The sequence below is a fragment of the Nerophis lumbriciformis genome, linkage group LG04 (assembly GCF_033978685.3).
Source record: "Nerophis lumbriciformis linkage group LG04, RoL_Nlum_v2.1, whole genome shotgun sequence".
Taxonomy (NCBI): domain Eukaryota; kingdom Metazoa; phylum Chordata; class Actinopteri; order Syngnathiformes; family Syngnathidae; genus Nerophis; species Nerophis lumbriciformis.
The window spans coordinates 11,244,662-11,263,259 of record NC_084551.2 but is presented as its reverse complement, the minus strand read 5'-3'; the positions used below and the strand labels follow the sequence as shown (position 1 = coordinate 11,263,259).

The 18,598-nt window shown below is 40.4% G+C and overlaps 1 protein-coding gene across 6 annotated transcripts in view; it reads left to right on the top strand.

Moving 5' to 3' along the window:
* LOC133595948 (intermembrane lipid transfer protein VPS13B-like) overlaps positions 1-18,598 on the top strand; it is a 672,020-nt gene that overhangs the window by 263,209 nt on the left and 390,213 nt on the right. For 5 of the 6 annotated variants that reach the window (XM_061948782.2, XM_061948793.2, XM_061948794.2 and 2 more), the window contains exons 30-31: positions 54-201; positions 345-459. In XM_061948782.2, coding sequence (XP_061804766.2) covers positions 54-201; positions 345-459 — 263 coding nt within the window. The remainder of the gene's footprint in view (positions 1-53; positions 202-344; positions 460-18,598) is intronic. The other variant, XM_061948790.2, reaches the window with a different exon arrangement.

Here is an 18,598-nt window from a genome sequence, read left to right as displayed (position 1 = left end):
TTTTTGGTGTTTTATGATCTTTATTAATCTTAATTTGAATTGGGGTTTTTTAGACGACAGTACCAAGGCGCTTCAAAGACCGTGGGAAGTCAGCAGGCCAGCCTACGAGAAGCCACACACTGACCTCTCGATGTTTGCCTCTCATTTACATCAACACGAGTCTAATCAGGGTCATCTGCCCTGGAGCACCAGACAAAACAGGTAAAACTGTCCATATTACAAATACATAACGTGTTCCAAGTCCTTATCCCCGTATGAGAGCTTTTGACTTGGCTTCTCAAGCGTATCTATTTTGGTAGTAATTTATACTGTATGAATTAACATTATTATTATTTGTGTGCAAGAAGATCTCCATGCAAACAAAGAAGACACATTGGTGCTTAAGTTGGGTTCCCTCAGCATGGCTCCTCAGGCTGATAACCCCCTTACCCGCACGGTGCTTCGCAAAGACCTCTACAAGTAAGATTAACTGTATGCATGTTCGAAATTAACTGAAACTAAACTGAACTGAACTTTTGCTCGGTAATGCTCAGCTAGATTAAAATAGTTGATCCCTCCACTTATGGGTCTGGTTCAGACGGATATTTAAGCAAAGTTTTGTACTACTAACATTCGTAATATTATTATCATTAGAGCATTTTGTGCAATACCAACAAATTATGCAAATTATGGCCAGTTGACTGAAAGGGTTTTTCGTTGTTGTGTTTTCACTCTAACCAATTATTCACATAGAGTTGAACCTGTTGTTTGAGTACTGTGTAGGATGATCCATATTTTGTCTTACGAGTTTTTCTCTCAACACAGCATTGTATATTTCCTGCTTAATAGTTAAGCTGCATCAGCAATGACATCTTTAGGGTATACACGGCTGCCAGCTAAAACAAAAGACGCATATGTTTCAAAGCTGTTGGGCCGGGAAAATCTAAACTTCTAAGGGGAATATCCCAGCACAAAACATGTTTCCCTGCTATAGGCAGCGCAGAGGATCTGGATTGTGTCATACCAAAGCTGCCTGGAAACCATAGCCTCACATTGTGTCTGTGAGAAAGCATTTGTTTGAATGGGCAGATATGGTGCTGGCAAACATATGTAATGAGGGAGGGATATAAGTGATGCCTAATGCTTTGTGCAGCTGCAAGTGAGATGTGTGCTGACGCACGACATAATGTGGAGGGGGGGAAAAAAGGAAGGAGGACAACACTTGCTTCAGTCAGCGGGAATGTCCTAGAAAGGCAGAATGGATCCTGCCGGTAGTTGGAGGTTGTCCTGGCTGTGGGGTATGCCTGACAATCAAAAACAGATATAGTTATGAGCAAGCATGACATCGATCGTTCCAATCAGGAGTTTACACACGCTCCCCATGGGTATAAATGTCATTGTCAGTTTTAGGCCCTTGAAGATTTATTGAACCTTGAACATTTGAATGATTATAGAATGTACAATACAAGTACACTTTACAGTAACATTTTAAACAATTATACTTTCAGGTTCAAATATATACAAGTAACCCCACTACTATGTCTATGGATGTTCTCATTCATTTAGGTCATTTTATTCTCAGGGCATTAACTCTATTGCAACTTGACTGTTCAGTTTGTCCTCAAATACCTTCCACCTTTCATCAGCCCCACTGTTACTTGGTGAAATGTCCTTAAGCAAAGTACACCTTGACCAGATTTTCTGTTTCCATCAGCAAGCCTCTGGTATAATTCAGTTTGTGTATTTTGGATTGCTCCTAGTGGCATAATTGCAATAGTTTATTTATAATGGTTGGTTTAAACTTTAAACATATTATTTAATCTTTCTACAGGGTTGAGGTCAGGGCTTTGAGAAGGCAATACTTGAAGCCTAATGTTTTACCTGTTTCATTCATTCATGTAAGGCAGGGGTCGGCAACCCCCGGCTCAGCTGCATACTTGCCGACCCACCCGATTTGTCCGGGAGACTTCCGAATTTCAGTGCCTCTCCCGAAAATCTCCCGGGGCAACCATTCTCCGATTTTCACCCGAGCAACAATATTGAGGGCGTGCCGTGATAGCACTGCCTTTAGCGTCCTCTACAACCTGTCGTGGCGTCCGCTTTTTCACCATACTATTTGCGTGCCGACCCAGTCACATGCTGTATGCGGTCTCTGCCTGCACACGTAAGTGACAGCAACGCATACTTGGTCAACAGCCATACAGGTCCCACTGACGGTGGCCGTATAAACAACTTTAACACTGTTACTAATATACACCACACTGTGAACCCACACCAAACAAGAATGACAAACACATTTCGGGAGAACATCCGCACCGTAACACAACATAAACACAAAAGAACAAATACCCAGAATCCCATGCATCTCTAACTCTTCCGGGCTACATTATACACCCCCGCCCACCTCAACCAACGCGGGGTGGTGGTGTGTGATGTGTGGGGGGGCAGGGTTGAGGGTGCGGAGGTTGAGGTGGGGGGTTCAATTCATTCAAAGTAAGATACAGAATTAGAGTTTTAAAATCTCCACAATCTGGGTCACCGCTTGTTGTTTGCCAAAGCACTGGTGAGAAGCACTGATGTGTACAAGTAATTAAAGAATACCAATAATAATTTACCATTTGAAAGTGTTGTACTCTTGAGGATTACAACAGTAAATGTTATCTTGAAATACTGCTCTTATAGTATTCAGTACACCAATGATACTCTGTTTACTGCAGAATGTTTGTAATGACAAGCAAAAAAAGCAAAATTACTTTGAGAGGAAAAAAAGTTGTTCTCTACCCCCACAAAACGTACCGAAAAAGAAGCAAAACTGTGGCCCTAAAACCAGGTATGGACCGTAACGTGGGTTACCTGTACAGGTGCACCTCTCGTATATATGAACAAAATGACAGTTGTCAGGTGCTAGCATATATTACCTCAATCGAAAATGGTGGAAGTGTTTGTTACAAGATACTGCAGAAGTAAACAGTAGGGATTCGGTACTCTGTATTATCCTGCACGGAACAGTCCGCTTTAGTAAACACTAAATAAAAAGAAATTGTGATATTAATGGAGATCGGATGATATTAAAAAAATGTTGATAATTTTTTTGCCGTATCGCCCAGCCCTAGATTCCACTGTACAGTACCGTATTTTCCGCACCATAAGGCGCCCTGGGTTATAAGCCGCGCCTTCAATGAACGGCATATTTCAAAACTTTGTCCACCTATAAGCCGCCCCGTGTTGTAAGCCGCATCTAACTGCGCTAAAGGAATGTCAAAAAGACAGTCAAATAGGTCAGTCAAACTTTAATAATATATTAAAACCAGCGTGATGTGGGCGCGCATGGAATCGTATATCAATATGGACGGGGCTGCGTGAAAAAAGCCACCCGGCCTCTTTGCGTAAACTTAAACTTACCTTAACCACTCGCTCATCTTTTCTTCATCCATCCCTTCGAGTTAGCTTTTATGATGACGCCGGCTGGAAAGGTCTCTTTTGGCAAGGTCTTCCTTTTGAATATCACCATGGGTGGAAGTTTCTGGCCATTAGCATGGCAAGCTAGAACCACAGTGAAGGATGACTTCTCATTCCCTGTGGTGCGAATATTCACCGTACGTGCTCCCGTTGTATCCACAGTGCGGTTCACAGGAATATCAGTTGCTGTGAAATAGTAATCCGTGTGCGGATGGAGAGATTGCGTCTTTTCATGAACCGGATCCCTGTCGCTTCGTAGGAGCCATTTTGTGGTCTTTACAGATGTAAACACACAAAGGAAATGAAACGTACGGTAATATCCGCGCGCTTTTTCTTCTTCTACGCGGGCGGGTGGTTGCTTACAGTAGAAGAAGAAGCGCTTCCTGTTCTATGGGGGCGGGTGCTTACCTTGGCGGTTGCTTGCGTAGAAGAAGAAGCGCTTCCTGTTCTACCGGGAAAAAAGATGGCGGCTGTTTACCGTAGTTGCGAGATCGAAACTTTATGAAAATGAATCGTAATATTAATCCATATATAAAGCGCACCGGGTTATAAGGCGCACTGTCAGCTTTTGAGAAAATTTGTGGTTTTTAGGTGCGCCTTATAGTGCGTAAAATACGGTAGTTCCCTTTTTCTGTGGGTATTGCTCGATTATCAATCAGTGCTGTCAAAGTATTTATTTTATGCTGTCAAAGAGACACTACCAGCTGCATTCAATAATGATCACTAATAAGAAGTTGATAAAGCCTGGCCTTAAGTTAGACATTCGAGAATATATAGCACCACCACCTTCAGTATATCGTTCAAATAACATAAGTTATTCATGATGTGTAAGTGTATGTCAACTTCTGACTGAAAAAGTACCCTTATTAGTGATTAACTACCTTATGTCATTTTATTTTATTTTATTTTATCTCAGCAAGTTTCACAAGGGACATCTTATGGTTTATGTTTATCGTGCATTTTGTTTCACCATCTACTTTGGTTGCAGAGAATCGTGTTGACCATGTTGTTATCTTGTCAGATGATGACTGATGCTCTTGTAAACATGGAAGTAATCTGTTGGGGAAAAAAGGAGGGAGGGAAGTCTCCAACACAGCCATTCCAGTTCACATATATTGGCCAGAAAAGATCTGCCTCCAGTAGTTTGAGGCTCTGTGGCTGTGGTACCACATCTACTTAAAGCAGAAATAGGCGCCAGCCAAACTTAAACACATTATCTTTCCTGAAAGCTTTGTCATTCACATACAGTATATCACTCAGGAAGTTCACATAGCAGTCATAAAGTTGTGGATATATGTAACGCATATTACCCCATACTTGACATATTCAAGATTCATGTGCACTCACTGTTACCGACACCACTAGTAGGCATATGCAAGTGTGTAAACAAACCACGTTTTGAGTCACCACTTCCCTTTCTGACTGGAACCCAGGAATTAGGTGGACATAGTTTGTGTGAACATTTTTCGTGTCCTAAGCCGACAGACATCCTCTTTACCACCTTTCCTGGTCAAGTCTGACCCTCAACTCACATATACGTGTTTATAAACTACTTAACTATATTCCTTCTGTACATGAAGTTACTTATGTCTAACACAGGGGTAGAGCCTAATACCACCCTGGGAGACAAGAAGCCGGTGAAAACTGTTATGTTCCGCACAAACATATCGAAAGGAGATTTTTCTTACGTTGTATGCAGTTTCCATTTTAGCCTAAACACTACGCATTGTACTGTATATACTGTATCAGCCTCTTCAAAGAAGGCTAAATAAGCCTGTGCCTGTTAGACTGTGTAACTAAACTGGTATCAACCACTCGATTCATTTGGTAGCAATTAACGGTCTCATTTGACCATGCGATACTGAATTTTGTTTTCATAAAAGAGGAAGGTCCCCAATGGCCTCTCTGCTAAACAGGAATTATTACACAGAGCTCAAGGCTTCCCCTTTTTTCTCCCTTTCCATCTTGAGCTACAAGGCCGCTGTCAATTTACACAGCTGAAATAATTTTCCTCTTGAAAAATTGTGTGCATGAGTGCTGGTCTGAGGAATGTCCAGCATGCATTCAACCCTGACTTTCTTGTGGTTTGGACCCTTTCTAAGATCACACAGATCTTTTACTCCCCACTTATGTTTTTTTTTTTTTTTTTTTATCTTTTCACGGAACACCTAATTGAACGATTCTTGTTGGCTCATATGCTACGGTGACAAAGCATCACGAATGCCATGTATAAGAAGGTTGAAACCACCATGTTTTACGCTTACATATACTGTAGTAAGTATATTGTTCTTGATTCCCTTTGATAAACATTCATTACAGTTAACATTTAATAGGAAGATAACAGGAAAAAAGTCATATTATGCCAATCTTCTATGCCTATACTGGTAGCAAAATGAGAAAAAGAAAAAGAAAAAGCCAAATAAGTCAATAATTTAGACAGCCACTGGTCTTACTAGAATTTGTTCATGTCTCGAGAGATATTTGGAAGTCTTGTATGACGTCTTTGCGGATTGCTACTTTAATTCAGCTCTATTTTGATGCTTCCTGTACATTGTGTTTATTTGAAGTTGTGCGTATTTGAAAAAACTTAAATCTTCAAAAAGTGAATAGTTTTTTTATAATTAACTAATTACTAAATATCAGCGCACCCAAGCAATATTCAACATGGTGGCCATTTGCAGTTAATAACGTTTTGGAGTGGTTTATATGCACATTTTTTTCTCAACCCATGGATATGAGCAGGCCACCTCTTGCCTCAATGTGTCTGCATGTGGTTTTGCATGTGTGTGCTTGTGGTGTATTTGTGTCTTATACTGTCCTGCACATTTCCTGACAACTCCTAAATGACACAACTCTAGATTCCATCACATACCCATTAGCTCATGGTCTGTCTGAGAGAGACCAAGGGTGCATCCCGCAGTGTTGCAAAATGTTGTGTTTTTTTGTTTTGATTGGTGCACATGTCTGCAATTCTATGGCAACAGGGGAAGACTGCTGCTGTGTCAGTAGTAGTTAAGTGAAAAGTCCAAATGGTTTTACTATGTTAATAGAAATGAACTCTCCCCTATCGTCTATTGTTCGTTCATACTATATATTCTTAAGTAATGCCCCTTGTTCTTTTTTTTCCATTCTATATTAGTGTTTTGAATGTTTTATTTTCATGATCTATGGTACTCTATGACTATTGTTGATACTTTAATGACTTTACCGACAGTACATGTACATAGTATTACTCTGTTCATAGTATTACTTTGTTCGCCTTAACATTTCACTGAAAAAGTGACTTAGTGGGGTTTTATGTATGTTTACATTGTACCAAAGTTTGTGTACATTTCAGTTGAGATCATACACAGTGTGGTTTTAGTACAATTTGAATTTTAGTTGGACTAAACATACATTTTGACTCCATTTCTGTGCTTTTTTATTGAGTATGACTACAAAAGAACCCAGCACAGAACCAAACATAGTTGTAGCATAAAGAAATAGTCCATTCAAAGTCAGCAAGAGCCTTAGAGTCCGTGTTTCCAGAGTGTCTCTGAGCACCCCACACTACTACAGGTATGAAGGATAGTCTGGCACTTACCGGCTGTCCTCAGTAGTTTTGTAGAGTTGATCTTGCACAGTGGTAGGGATGGAATTTGCTCATGCTAAGAGAGCTACAAGCGCTGCTTGCGGTCCTCCACTTGAGTCCCTGCTAATGTAAAGGAAGGAGGGTTGACCAGGCAGTTTGCCAGAACGCGTACGAATGAGCATAAATATGTAAGGCTGTGGACATGTTGTGCCGTAAAAGTGTCTTGCACATTCATGGGATCGCATCAGTTGATGTAAACAAAGTCGTGTGAGCACCTAGTCGTTGTTTGTGTGTTGTTAGATGAAACGCAAGTGCCAGCATTTTGATAAATACGATGACAGACACTATTGAATTTAAGAAAGACTAGATACAACTACATAAAGAGGTAGGTGTCTGCAGTTTTATTTATCATATAATTTCTCCAGCAACCTTGAGAGTTGTCTTACTTCTGCTTGTTGAAGTTGCACAATGGAGGATTCGGAGACACCGCGAGATATACATTATGCATTCTAGAATGTAGATCGTACGTTGAGGCGGCATGACTCTACTCTCCGTCTTAACATCTGTAACTCTTATTCCGTTTTTGTTTTTAATGAAATGCCATTCTTTTTTGTTAGCTTTTAGCTGGCCATCCACCCCATGTCTTTACTCCTCATCTTTCTTTTTCTCATAAAAGCTTGAGTTCCCCGAAAATGATTCATTAGATGCCTCAGTGCACACTTGTTTCGTCACTTTAGTCTGCTGCCAAGTGCCCAATTTCCCAGTTTGTTTACACCAGCACAAAGTATGCCAGTTCTGCTGAACTGCTGTGGAAGACCCCTTTTTAAGGCCACACACAGTGACATTCTGGACCTGCACTTATACTGTACATTGATTTGAAAGTTATTTAAACACCGTTGTGGGCTGCTAATAAGATGTAATGATTACCGCAATTCATTATAAATTAAGGTAGAGCTTATTGGCATATTGCTACATTTGTGCAATAAAAAGTATGTTCTATACTAACCTCGCCATTATGCGTATAGTGTATATATTTAACTCAATGGACCACTGCAAAGGGCTCTAAGTGCCAATTCAGAACTGGAGAGGTAGTGTGTGTGCATGTGTGTGGGGATTGCCCAGCCACACATGAGCTATTTTAAATCGGAGGTCTTTGCGGCTTTGCTTTGCAGATAGTCTTCGACTTGTAAATGTTAATTTTTTTTTTTTTAAGTATTAGCTTGTCATTAACACAGATATGCGTGTGAAACCAACTCAATAAATCTAATTTTTTTTAATTAAAAAAAAAATTCTTTGTCTGATTAAATGTTGATTCTATTGTCTGATTCTGGGATGCTCGCTTACATATCTAGTGCATATATATAACGTTTTTTTTTAGAAAACTTAGAGAATTTGAACACTGCATACATCCATTTTTTCTTTGCAGTGTAGAGCTTTGATTTAAACATTGCCAGAAAGTGCATTTGCTGACTTTTTGCTAAAGTGGTTACGATGTCAAATGTTAAATCTTGCTGGGGTTTTGATAATTATCCTCAGACTTGGACTCTTTGTATGGAATTTGTTTTCTAGATGAACTGATAATCCCCCTTTTCTGAAGTAACAAGATCAGATAATGATTGGAGTTCAGACCAAAAGGTTTTTTCAGTCTTGCAAATGTAACACCTGGTGCTGGTAAACACACAGCACATCTTTCACATTGCAAGAGAGTCAAGATGAATGCAACATGTTTTAAAAACAGACACAGTCACCACCCAAACTAAATCATATGGCTCAGTTCATTAAAGCTTGTCCTACGATTTATGTTGAAAGTCAGACGATGCTAAAGATACAGAGGAGACTTACAAAGAGTTACGCGGAGGCCATGTCCACCTTTTACTAAGGTTTGAAATATAAATCTTTTTCTTTGTGTGGATGGTTCTTGTTGAATCTTTTACTTTTCAAGAAGGTTCATATTTGTACTACTTCCCCTTAGTAATTGGTGGTAAGATTCACGGATTTCAATTTTTCCTGGGTGATAAGCAACATTATCATATATTCAATTCAGCTTGGGGTGTCTTAAAATAGTTGACTATTTGACGATTACATTCGAAGGGGTCTGATTAGCTTATCAACCTCGCAGTCGAATCGTGGGACTTTGAACCCATGAAAATTAACCCCTCTCTCCCTAGGCGAGTTGAGTGTCTTTTTTCCATCACAGGAGTTTTTTCAGGAACTTTCCCCACAGGGGAAATTCCCCCTTTGTTTCCACCAAAACAGAGTTACTTCTAGCTAGGTGGGATTTTTCAAAGCTACACTTAACCTTTTCAGAGACGGGCTGTGCTGTCCAATGCTGATTGGTTGAACACCGTTGGGGGCGTTCTTAAAACCTATTTTTGAAATACACAACTGCCATTGCGTAGTGCAGTTATGCGAGGACGACTTGTATATTTCTTATTTCTTGTGTATTTATATTACAACAAACTTGACAAGGGAGAGAAAAAACAAAAACAAAAGCAACTTTCGACTTGCAGAAACTTTTATGGGGCATCTTTGTGCTGAAGAACGCTGATCAGTGGAACTATCTTGCTGTGTTTTTACTCAGCCGTAGTCTTTAAACTTTATTTATGCAGTGTAAAGTTGTTTATTATTTTTACAAACTTCATGTCGATACGCAAAGCTAGGAGAAGTGTAAGGACTTTTTAAAATATATGTACGGAGGAGGTTGAAGCCGGACTCGAAGCAATGACTTCAGTTGCTTACTACTCTGACTTCATTGTATAAATGTGAAATAAAGGCGGCAGCTTTATTGAAACACTATAGCATCAACAGCATTGTTAGGTTCTAAACTTACAAACTAACCTTAATAAACCATAATAAAAGAAACAGTGTACAATTTTCACTCTGCTGGGATGCCGATGGATGGGACACTCACATAATCCGGTTCAAATGAAGAATCAATCACAATTAGAGGTGGGAATCTTTGGGCATCTCAAGATTCGATTACAATTACGATTCAGGAGCTACAATTCGATTACAAATTTATTATTGATCCATCTTTAATTAATGTATATTGATGCAGTTTTACATTTCTTTTGGTTTCACTGAATAAGCGTTTAACACTTGCAACCAGAGATGCTGATAAATGCTTTAAAATGTAATATCGGAAATTATTGGTATCGTTTTTTTTTATTATCGGTATCGTTTTTTTTTTTTTTTTTTTATTAAATCAACATAAAAAACACAAGATACACATACAATTAGTGCACCAACCCAAAAAACCTCCCTCCCCCATTTACACTCATTCACACTTATTCACATAAAAGGGTTGTTTATATCTGTTATTAAAGGGGAACATTATCACCAGACCTATGTAAGCGTCAATATATACCTTGATGTTGCAGAAAAAAGACCATATATTTTTTTAACCGATTTCCGAACTCTAAATGGGTGAATTTTGGCGAATTAAACGCCTTTCTAATATTCGCTCTCGGAGCGATGACGTCACGTTGTGACGTCACATCGGGAAGCAATCCGCCATTTTCTCTAACACCGAGTCAAATCAGCTCTGTTATTTTCCGTTTTTTCGACTGTTTTCCGTACCTTGGAGACATCATGCCTCGTCGGTGTGTTGTCGGAGGGTGTAACAACACGAACAGGGACGGATTCAAGTTGCACCAGTGGCCCAAAGATGCAAAAGTGGCAAGAAATTGGACGTTTGTTCCGCACACTTTACCGACGAAAGCTATGCTACGACAGAGATGGCAAGAATGTGTGGATATCCTGCGACACTCAAAGCAGATGCATTTCCAACGATAAAGTCAAAGAAATCTGCCGCCAGACCCACATTGAATCTGCCGGAGTGTGTGAGCAATTCAGGGACAAAGGGCCTCGGTAGCACAGCAAGCAATTGGCGGCAGTTTGTTCCCGCAGACGAGCGAACTAAACCCCCTGGATGTCTTGGCTCACATCGTCCCTTATACCACCGAAGATGATCAAGAGAAGAATATCGACCCTAGCTTCCCTGGCCTGCTGACATCAACTCCAAAACTGGGCAGATCAGCTTTCAGGAAAAGAGCGCGGATGAGGGTATGTCTACAGAATATATTAATTGATGAAAATTGGGCTGTCTGCACTCTCAAAGTGCATGTTGTTGCCAAATGTATTTCATATGCTGTAAACCTAGTTCATAGTTGTTAGTTTCCTTTAATGCCAAACAAACACATACCAATCGTTGGTTAGAAGGCGATCGCCGAATTCGTCCTCGCTTTCTCCCGTGTCGCTGGCTGTCGTGTCGTTTTCGTCGTTTTCGCTTGCATACGGTTCAAACCGATATGGCTCAATAGCTTCATTTTCTTCTTCAATTTCGTTTTCGCTACCTGTCTCCACACTACAACCATCCGTTTCAATACATTCGTAATCTGTTGAATCGCTTAAGCCGCTGAAATCCGAGCTAATGTCGCTATAGCTTGCTGTTCTTTCCGCCATGTTTGTTTGTGTTGGCTTCACTATGTGACGTCACAGGAAAATGGACGGGTGGTTAAAATCAGGCACTTTGAAGCTTTTTTTAGGGATATTGCGTGATGGGTAAAATTTTGAAAAAAACTTCGAAAAATATAATAAGCCACTGGGAACTGATTTTTAATGGTTTTAACCATACTGAAATTGTGATAATGTTCCCCTTTAATATTATGGTTCCTACATTATATATCAATATATATCAACACAGTCTGCAAGGGATACAGTCTGTAAGCACACATGATTGTGCGTGCTGCTGATCCACTAATAGTACTAACCTTTAACAGTTAATTTTACTAATTTTCATTAATTACCAGTTTCTATGTAACTGTTTCTATATTGTTTTACTTTCTTTTTTATTCAATAATTTTTTTAAATTTATTTATCTTATTTTATTTTATTAATTAAAAAAAAAAAGACCTTATCTTCACCATATCTGGTTGTCCAAATTAGGCATAATAATGTGTTAATTCCACGACTGTACATATCGGTATCGGTTGATATCAGTATCGGTTGATATCGGTATCGGTAATTTAAGAGTTGGACAATATCGGAATATTGGATATCGGCAAAAAGCCATTATCGGACATCCCTAGTTGCAACTTTACATTTTTTTATTTTTTTTGGAATAAGAAACTTAAATTAATTCCCACATTTATTAATTAATGAAAATATGTGCAAAACTGGACCATAAGTGCCCGTTAAGGAGCTGGTCAGATCTCTTGGGCAGGTGGCTCGCTGCAGTCAGCCAAATTTTAGAACTGTCTGCTTTACTTTATTTACAATAAATACATCCATTATTGATTATTGACGTTCATTAATCGGTTCTATAATCGTCCATGTCCAAATTGCGATGCATCTAAAAATCGATTAGTTCACGCACCTCTAATCACAATCCTCACAACGGGAGAAAAAAAAGTTGTTGCACCGAGCGTCTTTTTGTGTCTTTTTTTGCCATCTCGGGGGATGTCAAAGTCACCAGCCTCTCAGCCCATGACTACATTTGTCTACTACCAGGTGAGAGATGCATGAATTATAATCTAGAATAAACCTAATAATGCAATTCGGTAACCGTAGAAGAGAAAGTCAAACACAAATAGACGGGTATAGAAAGAGTAAAAAAAAAATTGGGTGTAATAATAAATGACAAAATTAACTGGAAATCTCATAAAAATATACAATATAAAGTGGCAAGAAACACATCAGTTAATGAAACTAAATAGGTTCTGTACCAAAAATCACTCCATATTCTCTACTGCTCGCCAGTGTTACCATATCTGAGTTATTGTGCAGAAATACGAGAAAATAAAAAACAATAAGCTGTACACTTACTCACTCCATGTTACAAAAAATAAAGATCTGTGTTGACCCTGCGATGAGGGGGTGACTTGTACAGGGTGTACACTGCCTTCCGCCCGGGTGCAGTTTGTACAGGCTCCAGCACCCCCCGCGATCCCGAGAGGGACAAGCGGTAGAAAATGGATCGATGGATGGAGTTAGAATAATACATAATGAGTGATTCATACAGTGATTACAAATACTTTAACTTTTACACCACAGTTGACATACTTCACTCAAAAGTCACGAATACTCAGTGATTGTTGGTCCAAAGCTAATGAAGATTTTGGCAAAATGAGGGTGATACGTTTTTTTTATGCGTGTTAAAGTGCCTGCTGGTCGCGAAACACTGCAGGAATGTAGCAGCAGAGTGCGTCAAATACGGCCACAAAATTATACTTTCATGAAATAAATGCATGTTTTATCGTAAGTTTATAAGATGGAGTCTATTTAGAATTATATATAGACATATTATTTTGGTTTACGTCTTTAGAAAAACTTAGCGTCAAAACGACAGCAATTGCACGACGTGTACAACTCTGACTAGTAGTACACGTAGTACATTTTAAGAATCCCCCTTAGTCAGTATTTTCACATACTTTGTGGATTGTAAATACAATTGGATATGGTTTAATGGATAAAATGAAGCACAATTAGGCATAAAAAGTAATCTTGTTTTTCCATTATACTGGTACTTTAAGACTCAAAATTGTCAAATCATTGCATCATGTAAACTCCCTATCTCTGACTTGTATCATATCATGTTATCCTAATTGTGTCTCGCTGTTCCTCTAATTCCACTTATCCATCGTCCTAAATTCTACCACAGCTCTTCATTATGTGTTGTACTGTCTGTATGCAAGCAGGAAGCTGTGTACAGGGTCCTGTGTTGTGGCATCTGCTGACTTCTGTGTACAGCTTGTGGTTCATTCCTTAAATATCTGTGGCCTCTGTGATGTTATTCTGTGGCCCCTCAGCTCTGTTAGAATGCTTGCAACACAATATCCCCCTGTTTTTAATTTAGACATTTGGGTAAAATTGGAATAAAAACTCCCCTTGCTAAGCTCCCGCTGTACATTTTTTGCAGTGTTTTGCTTAGGATAGTACGGTATGACTAATAAAGTACAGAGGTACTAATGAACTAAAAAACTTACTGTACTGCCTCTGAAAAATACCAGTACTTTTTATATTTTTACAGACATGACGGTGCGTTGTCGGGACAATTTAAGCTTTACGAGCAGAGGCGCATGTTAGGCAATGCACACGCACGGAGTACTTACAAGCGGAAACAATTTATAGACAGAATGGGGAAAATGGACGCATTTTGGCTTAAAAACTAATGATAAAGGTGAAGCTCTAGACACTGAAGCGCCGCTCAGCAAGAGGTACTTTTAAACATGGCTAGCTAGCTAGCGGCTAACGTCCATCCACAGTGTTTAGCTACTTCTAAATAATGAATCCTTGCTTCCATGGCGACAAATAAGCAATGTTTCTTTGAAGTAGTCTCCCTGCAGGATGAGGAATACCGAAACATGATTCACTACACACTGTAGGAGGATACAATAGCTAACAGCAAACTAGCGCTTCTGAATGTAAACAAATGCCATGGGTGAATCTACACAGACATTGACTGTAATGATACCAAGTACAAGACTCATTATATAGTTAATACCTCAATGATTACATCGATATTTTTTGTAATTACAAAATCTTTTGTCATTTTTTATTGTTAAAAAATTCAGGAAATACGTCCCTTGACACAGAAGAACATTCGATTATGACCATTGTATGACCCTGTAACTACTTGATATGGGAATGATAACAAAATGTGTCATATCACCCAAAACTTAACAACAGAAGAGTAAATGATTATTGCATTTTAACAGAAGTGTAGATGGAACATGTTAAAACAGAAAATAGGCACATATTAACAGTAAATGAACAAGTAGATGAATATTTGCATGTCCCTCATAAATTTGACAAAATAATACAATACGTTTATTAATTTAGGAGCCTTTCTAACTTGTTTGCTTACTACTAAAAGACAATATGTCTAGTATGTTCACTATATTTTTCAATGACAAAATTGCTCTTTGACTGCAATAAGACTTAGACTTAGACTTCCTTTTTATTGTCATTCAAATTTGAACTTTACAGCACAGATAAGAACGAAATTTCGTTACATAAGCTCATGGTAGTGCAGGATAAAAAAGCAATATGGTGCATGTATAAATAAATAAATATATATAAATAATATATAAATATATATATAAAATAAATAAATATATATAAATATATATAAATAAATAAATAGATTACTGTACAGATAAATATATTGCACTTTTTCACATGCGGCCACGCTTATGGATGTATGTTATATTGTCTTTTTTATTCCAGCGAGTTAATCCATTTTGGGGGGTGTTGAGGGGAAAATTTAATTATGATGCGTTCAAGAGTCTTACGGCCTGAGGGAAGAAGCTGTTACAGAACCTGGAGGTTATGCTTCGGAAGCTGCGGAACCTCTTTCTAGAGTCCAGCAGTGAAAACAGTCATTGGTGGGGTTGGGAGGAGTCTTTGCAGATTTTCTGAGCCCTGGTCAGGCAGCGGCTTTTTGCGATCTCCTGGATAGGAGGAAGAGGAAACGTACAGTATGTTTAATGTTTCATGGGTCCTTGAGGGTGCATGGGAGTTTGCCCAACCAGTCTACATGTGCTTTGTGGACTTGGAGAAGGCATTCGACCGTGTCCCTCGGGAAGTCCTGTGGGGAATGCTCAGAGAGTATGGGGTTTCGGACTGTCTGATTGTGGCGGTCGGCTCCCTGTATGATCAGTGTCAGAGCTTGGTTCGCATTGCCGGCAGTAAGTCGGGCACGTTTCCGGTGAGGGTTGGACTCCGCCAAGGCTGCCCTTTGCCACCGATTCTGTTCATAACTTTTATGGACAGAATTTCTAGGCGCAGTCAAGGCGTTGAGGGGATCTGGTTTGGTGGCTGCAGGATTAGGTCTCTGCTTTTTGCAGATTATGTGGTCCTGATGGCTTCATCTGGCCAGGATCTTCAGCTCTCACTGAATCGGTTCGCAGCTGAGTGTGAAGCGACTGGGATGAGAATCAGCACCTCCAAGTCCGAGTCCATGGTTCTCGCCCGGAAAAGGGTGGAGTGCCATCTCCGGGTTGGGGAGGAGATCTTGCCCCAAGTGGAGGAGTTTTAAGTACCTTGGAGTCTTGTTCACGAGTGAGGGAAGAGTGGATCGTGAGATCGACAGGCGGATCGATGCGGCGTCTTCAGTAATGCGGACGCTGTATCGATCCGTTGTGGTGAAGAAAGAGCTGAGCCGGAAGGCAAAGCTCTCAATTTACCGGTCGATCTACGTTCCCATCCTCACCTATGGTCATGAGCTTTGGGTTATGACCGAAAGGACAAGATCACGGGTACAAGCAGCTGAAATGAGTTTCCTCCGCCGGGTGGCGGGGCTCTCCCTAAGAGATAGGGTGAGAAGCTCTGTCATCCGGGGGGAGCTCAAAGTAAAGCCGCTGCTCCTCCACATCGAGAGGAGCCAGATGAGGTGGTTCAGGCATCTGGTCAGGATGCCACCCGAGCGCCTCCCTAGGGAGGTGTTTAGGGCACGTCCGACCGGTAGGAGGCCACGGGGAAGACCCAGGACACGTTGGGAAGACTATGTCTCCCGGCTGGCCTGGGAACACCTCGGGATCCCCCGGGAGGAGCTGGACGAAGTGGCTGGGGAGAGGGAAGTCTGGGCTTCCCTGCTTAGGCTGCTGCCCCCGCGACCCGACTTCGGATAAGTGGAAGAAGATGGATGAATGGATGGAGATTTTATGTTAGAATAAAGCCAATAGTGAATTTTTTTGTGGTTCCCTTTATGTTTAAAATATTTAAAAATTATCGAAAAACATTTTGGTACCCGTACCAAAATGTTGGTATTGGGACAACCTTGGAGAAGCTGAACGAGGAGAATATAACATTGCGCCAACAGTTGCATGCATGCAACAAGATAACACCCCAAAAATATAGGAAAATATCAATTAATTAAAACAATTCCAGTTTAGCAAATAAATGTGCGGGGATCCACACCGCATATAGCCATAGCACCAATTAATACCCAATTGTTTCCCTTTATTGTGCTTCTATAGTTTTGGTTTGTGTTGCTGTTCAATGCAACATTGGACTTTCACAGTCCTTGTTTGGTGACACTCGAGGTGACTATCATCAGCAAGCTTCCCGGAAACCACACTTGTGTTTTGCATGCTGCTGTCAATCAGGTCGGGATGCTTGTTGACAGATGTTAGTCAGTTGACCCCTCAGCTGTGCTCCTCTCATAAAAAGGTCTGATCCAGGGGTTAGCCACTGGACTGTGACCTTGGTGGCCTTGCGTGTGTGTGTGTGAGCATTTGTACTCCATCCTGAAGCAGGATATGAGGCTCTAAGACCCTGATACACCCGATTACAAACTAGGAAGCTCAACTGCTGTGTGATACACACATTCCCCCCGTGATACGCTGTCAGTGTGTGATGTGTGTGTGCGCACACATCGGAAATAGTTGCATATTTTTTTGTGTTTATGTCAGTGTGTGTGTGGCGTTTTTGTTCTTTGTCTCACTGCTCATGACATGTTGATATTCCGGCATCCTGTGGTAAGTTTGAAGCTGTCAGGGAGCCTTTGACTGGTCAGCCACACAGCACATGATATACCAGGTGGTCGCCAGTGTATCGCTCTTCATTTATTTTGTAGGGGATTTACCTTGAGAGATCAGAACGCCAGCATTTCATCAATATACAAAGCAAGGACTCCAATTATGCTGCTGGAAAGAAGAGTGTTTAGGCTTGAAAGTGTGTGTGTGGTCAGTAGTTACCTGCCATCAACAGTCTGCACAGTAGAACGTCACATCAAAGAAAGGACAATTGGAGGGAAAGAGGGAATGTGCAGATGCTTTCAAATATCCATGTGTGAAGCCGCAACGCGTCGCTCTGGGGAACCAATGAGAATCCAGTGGTAATTTCGTAATGCTGTGTAATGAGAGGCATATTACAAAGCCAGGAGGTCCAACCAAACTTTAAAGAACCAGAAGCTGTGCTCAGACCTTTTTGTAGCTCCATGTCCTCGGGGGTATGTCGGACTTTTACGCTATCCATTGCTCACTTCCTTTCTGCAGTAGTATGTTAGTCAGAGAGAGTCTTGGCAGTGGGTAATGAGCAAGTGATTACATTGCACGCTTTATTTTGAATGATAAGTCATTTAAAACCAAACGCAAGCGAGCAGGTCATTCACATTCACATACAGTTGAATCACATTGTTGAAAGTGTGATTTTTTCCACTTGACAAACTTATTCAAGTGACTCAAATTGACCCCATTAGGAGGATGACAATTCCATTCTTGAGGATGATGCTGATCCTAAACATTTTTGAATAGGCCAGAAAAAAAGCTAAGGAATTAATCTGAGGGTGGTAGGTACGTACGTCCAGTGGGTGCTCTTGTGCGTACTTGTGTGTGCCTTTGTGTATGTGCATATGTGGGTTTGAATCAACCACAGAGAGAAATGTGAAGCCACCACATGAAGATTTCAACTGTGGTGGTCCTTTTTCTTCCCTCCAAGGCGTACCCCGCACACACCAACTCATACACACATAGCAGACCTGCAGTTGGCACCCTAGGCCCCCTTTATTACTATGGAGCCCCAGTTTTAGTAATCAGGGAAAATTATTAACTTGAACAAAATGTGTTCTCACATACGATGTATTTA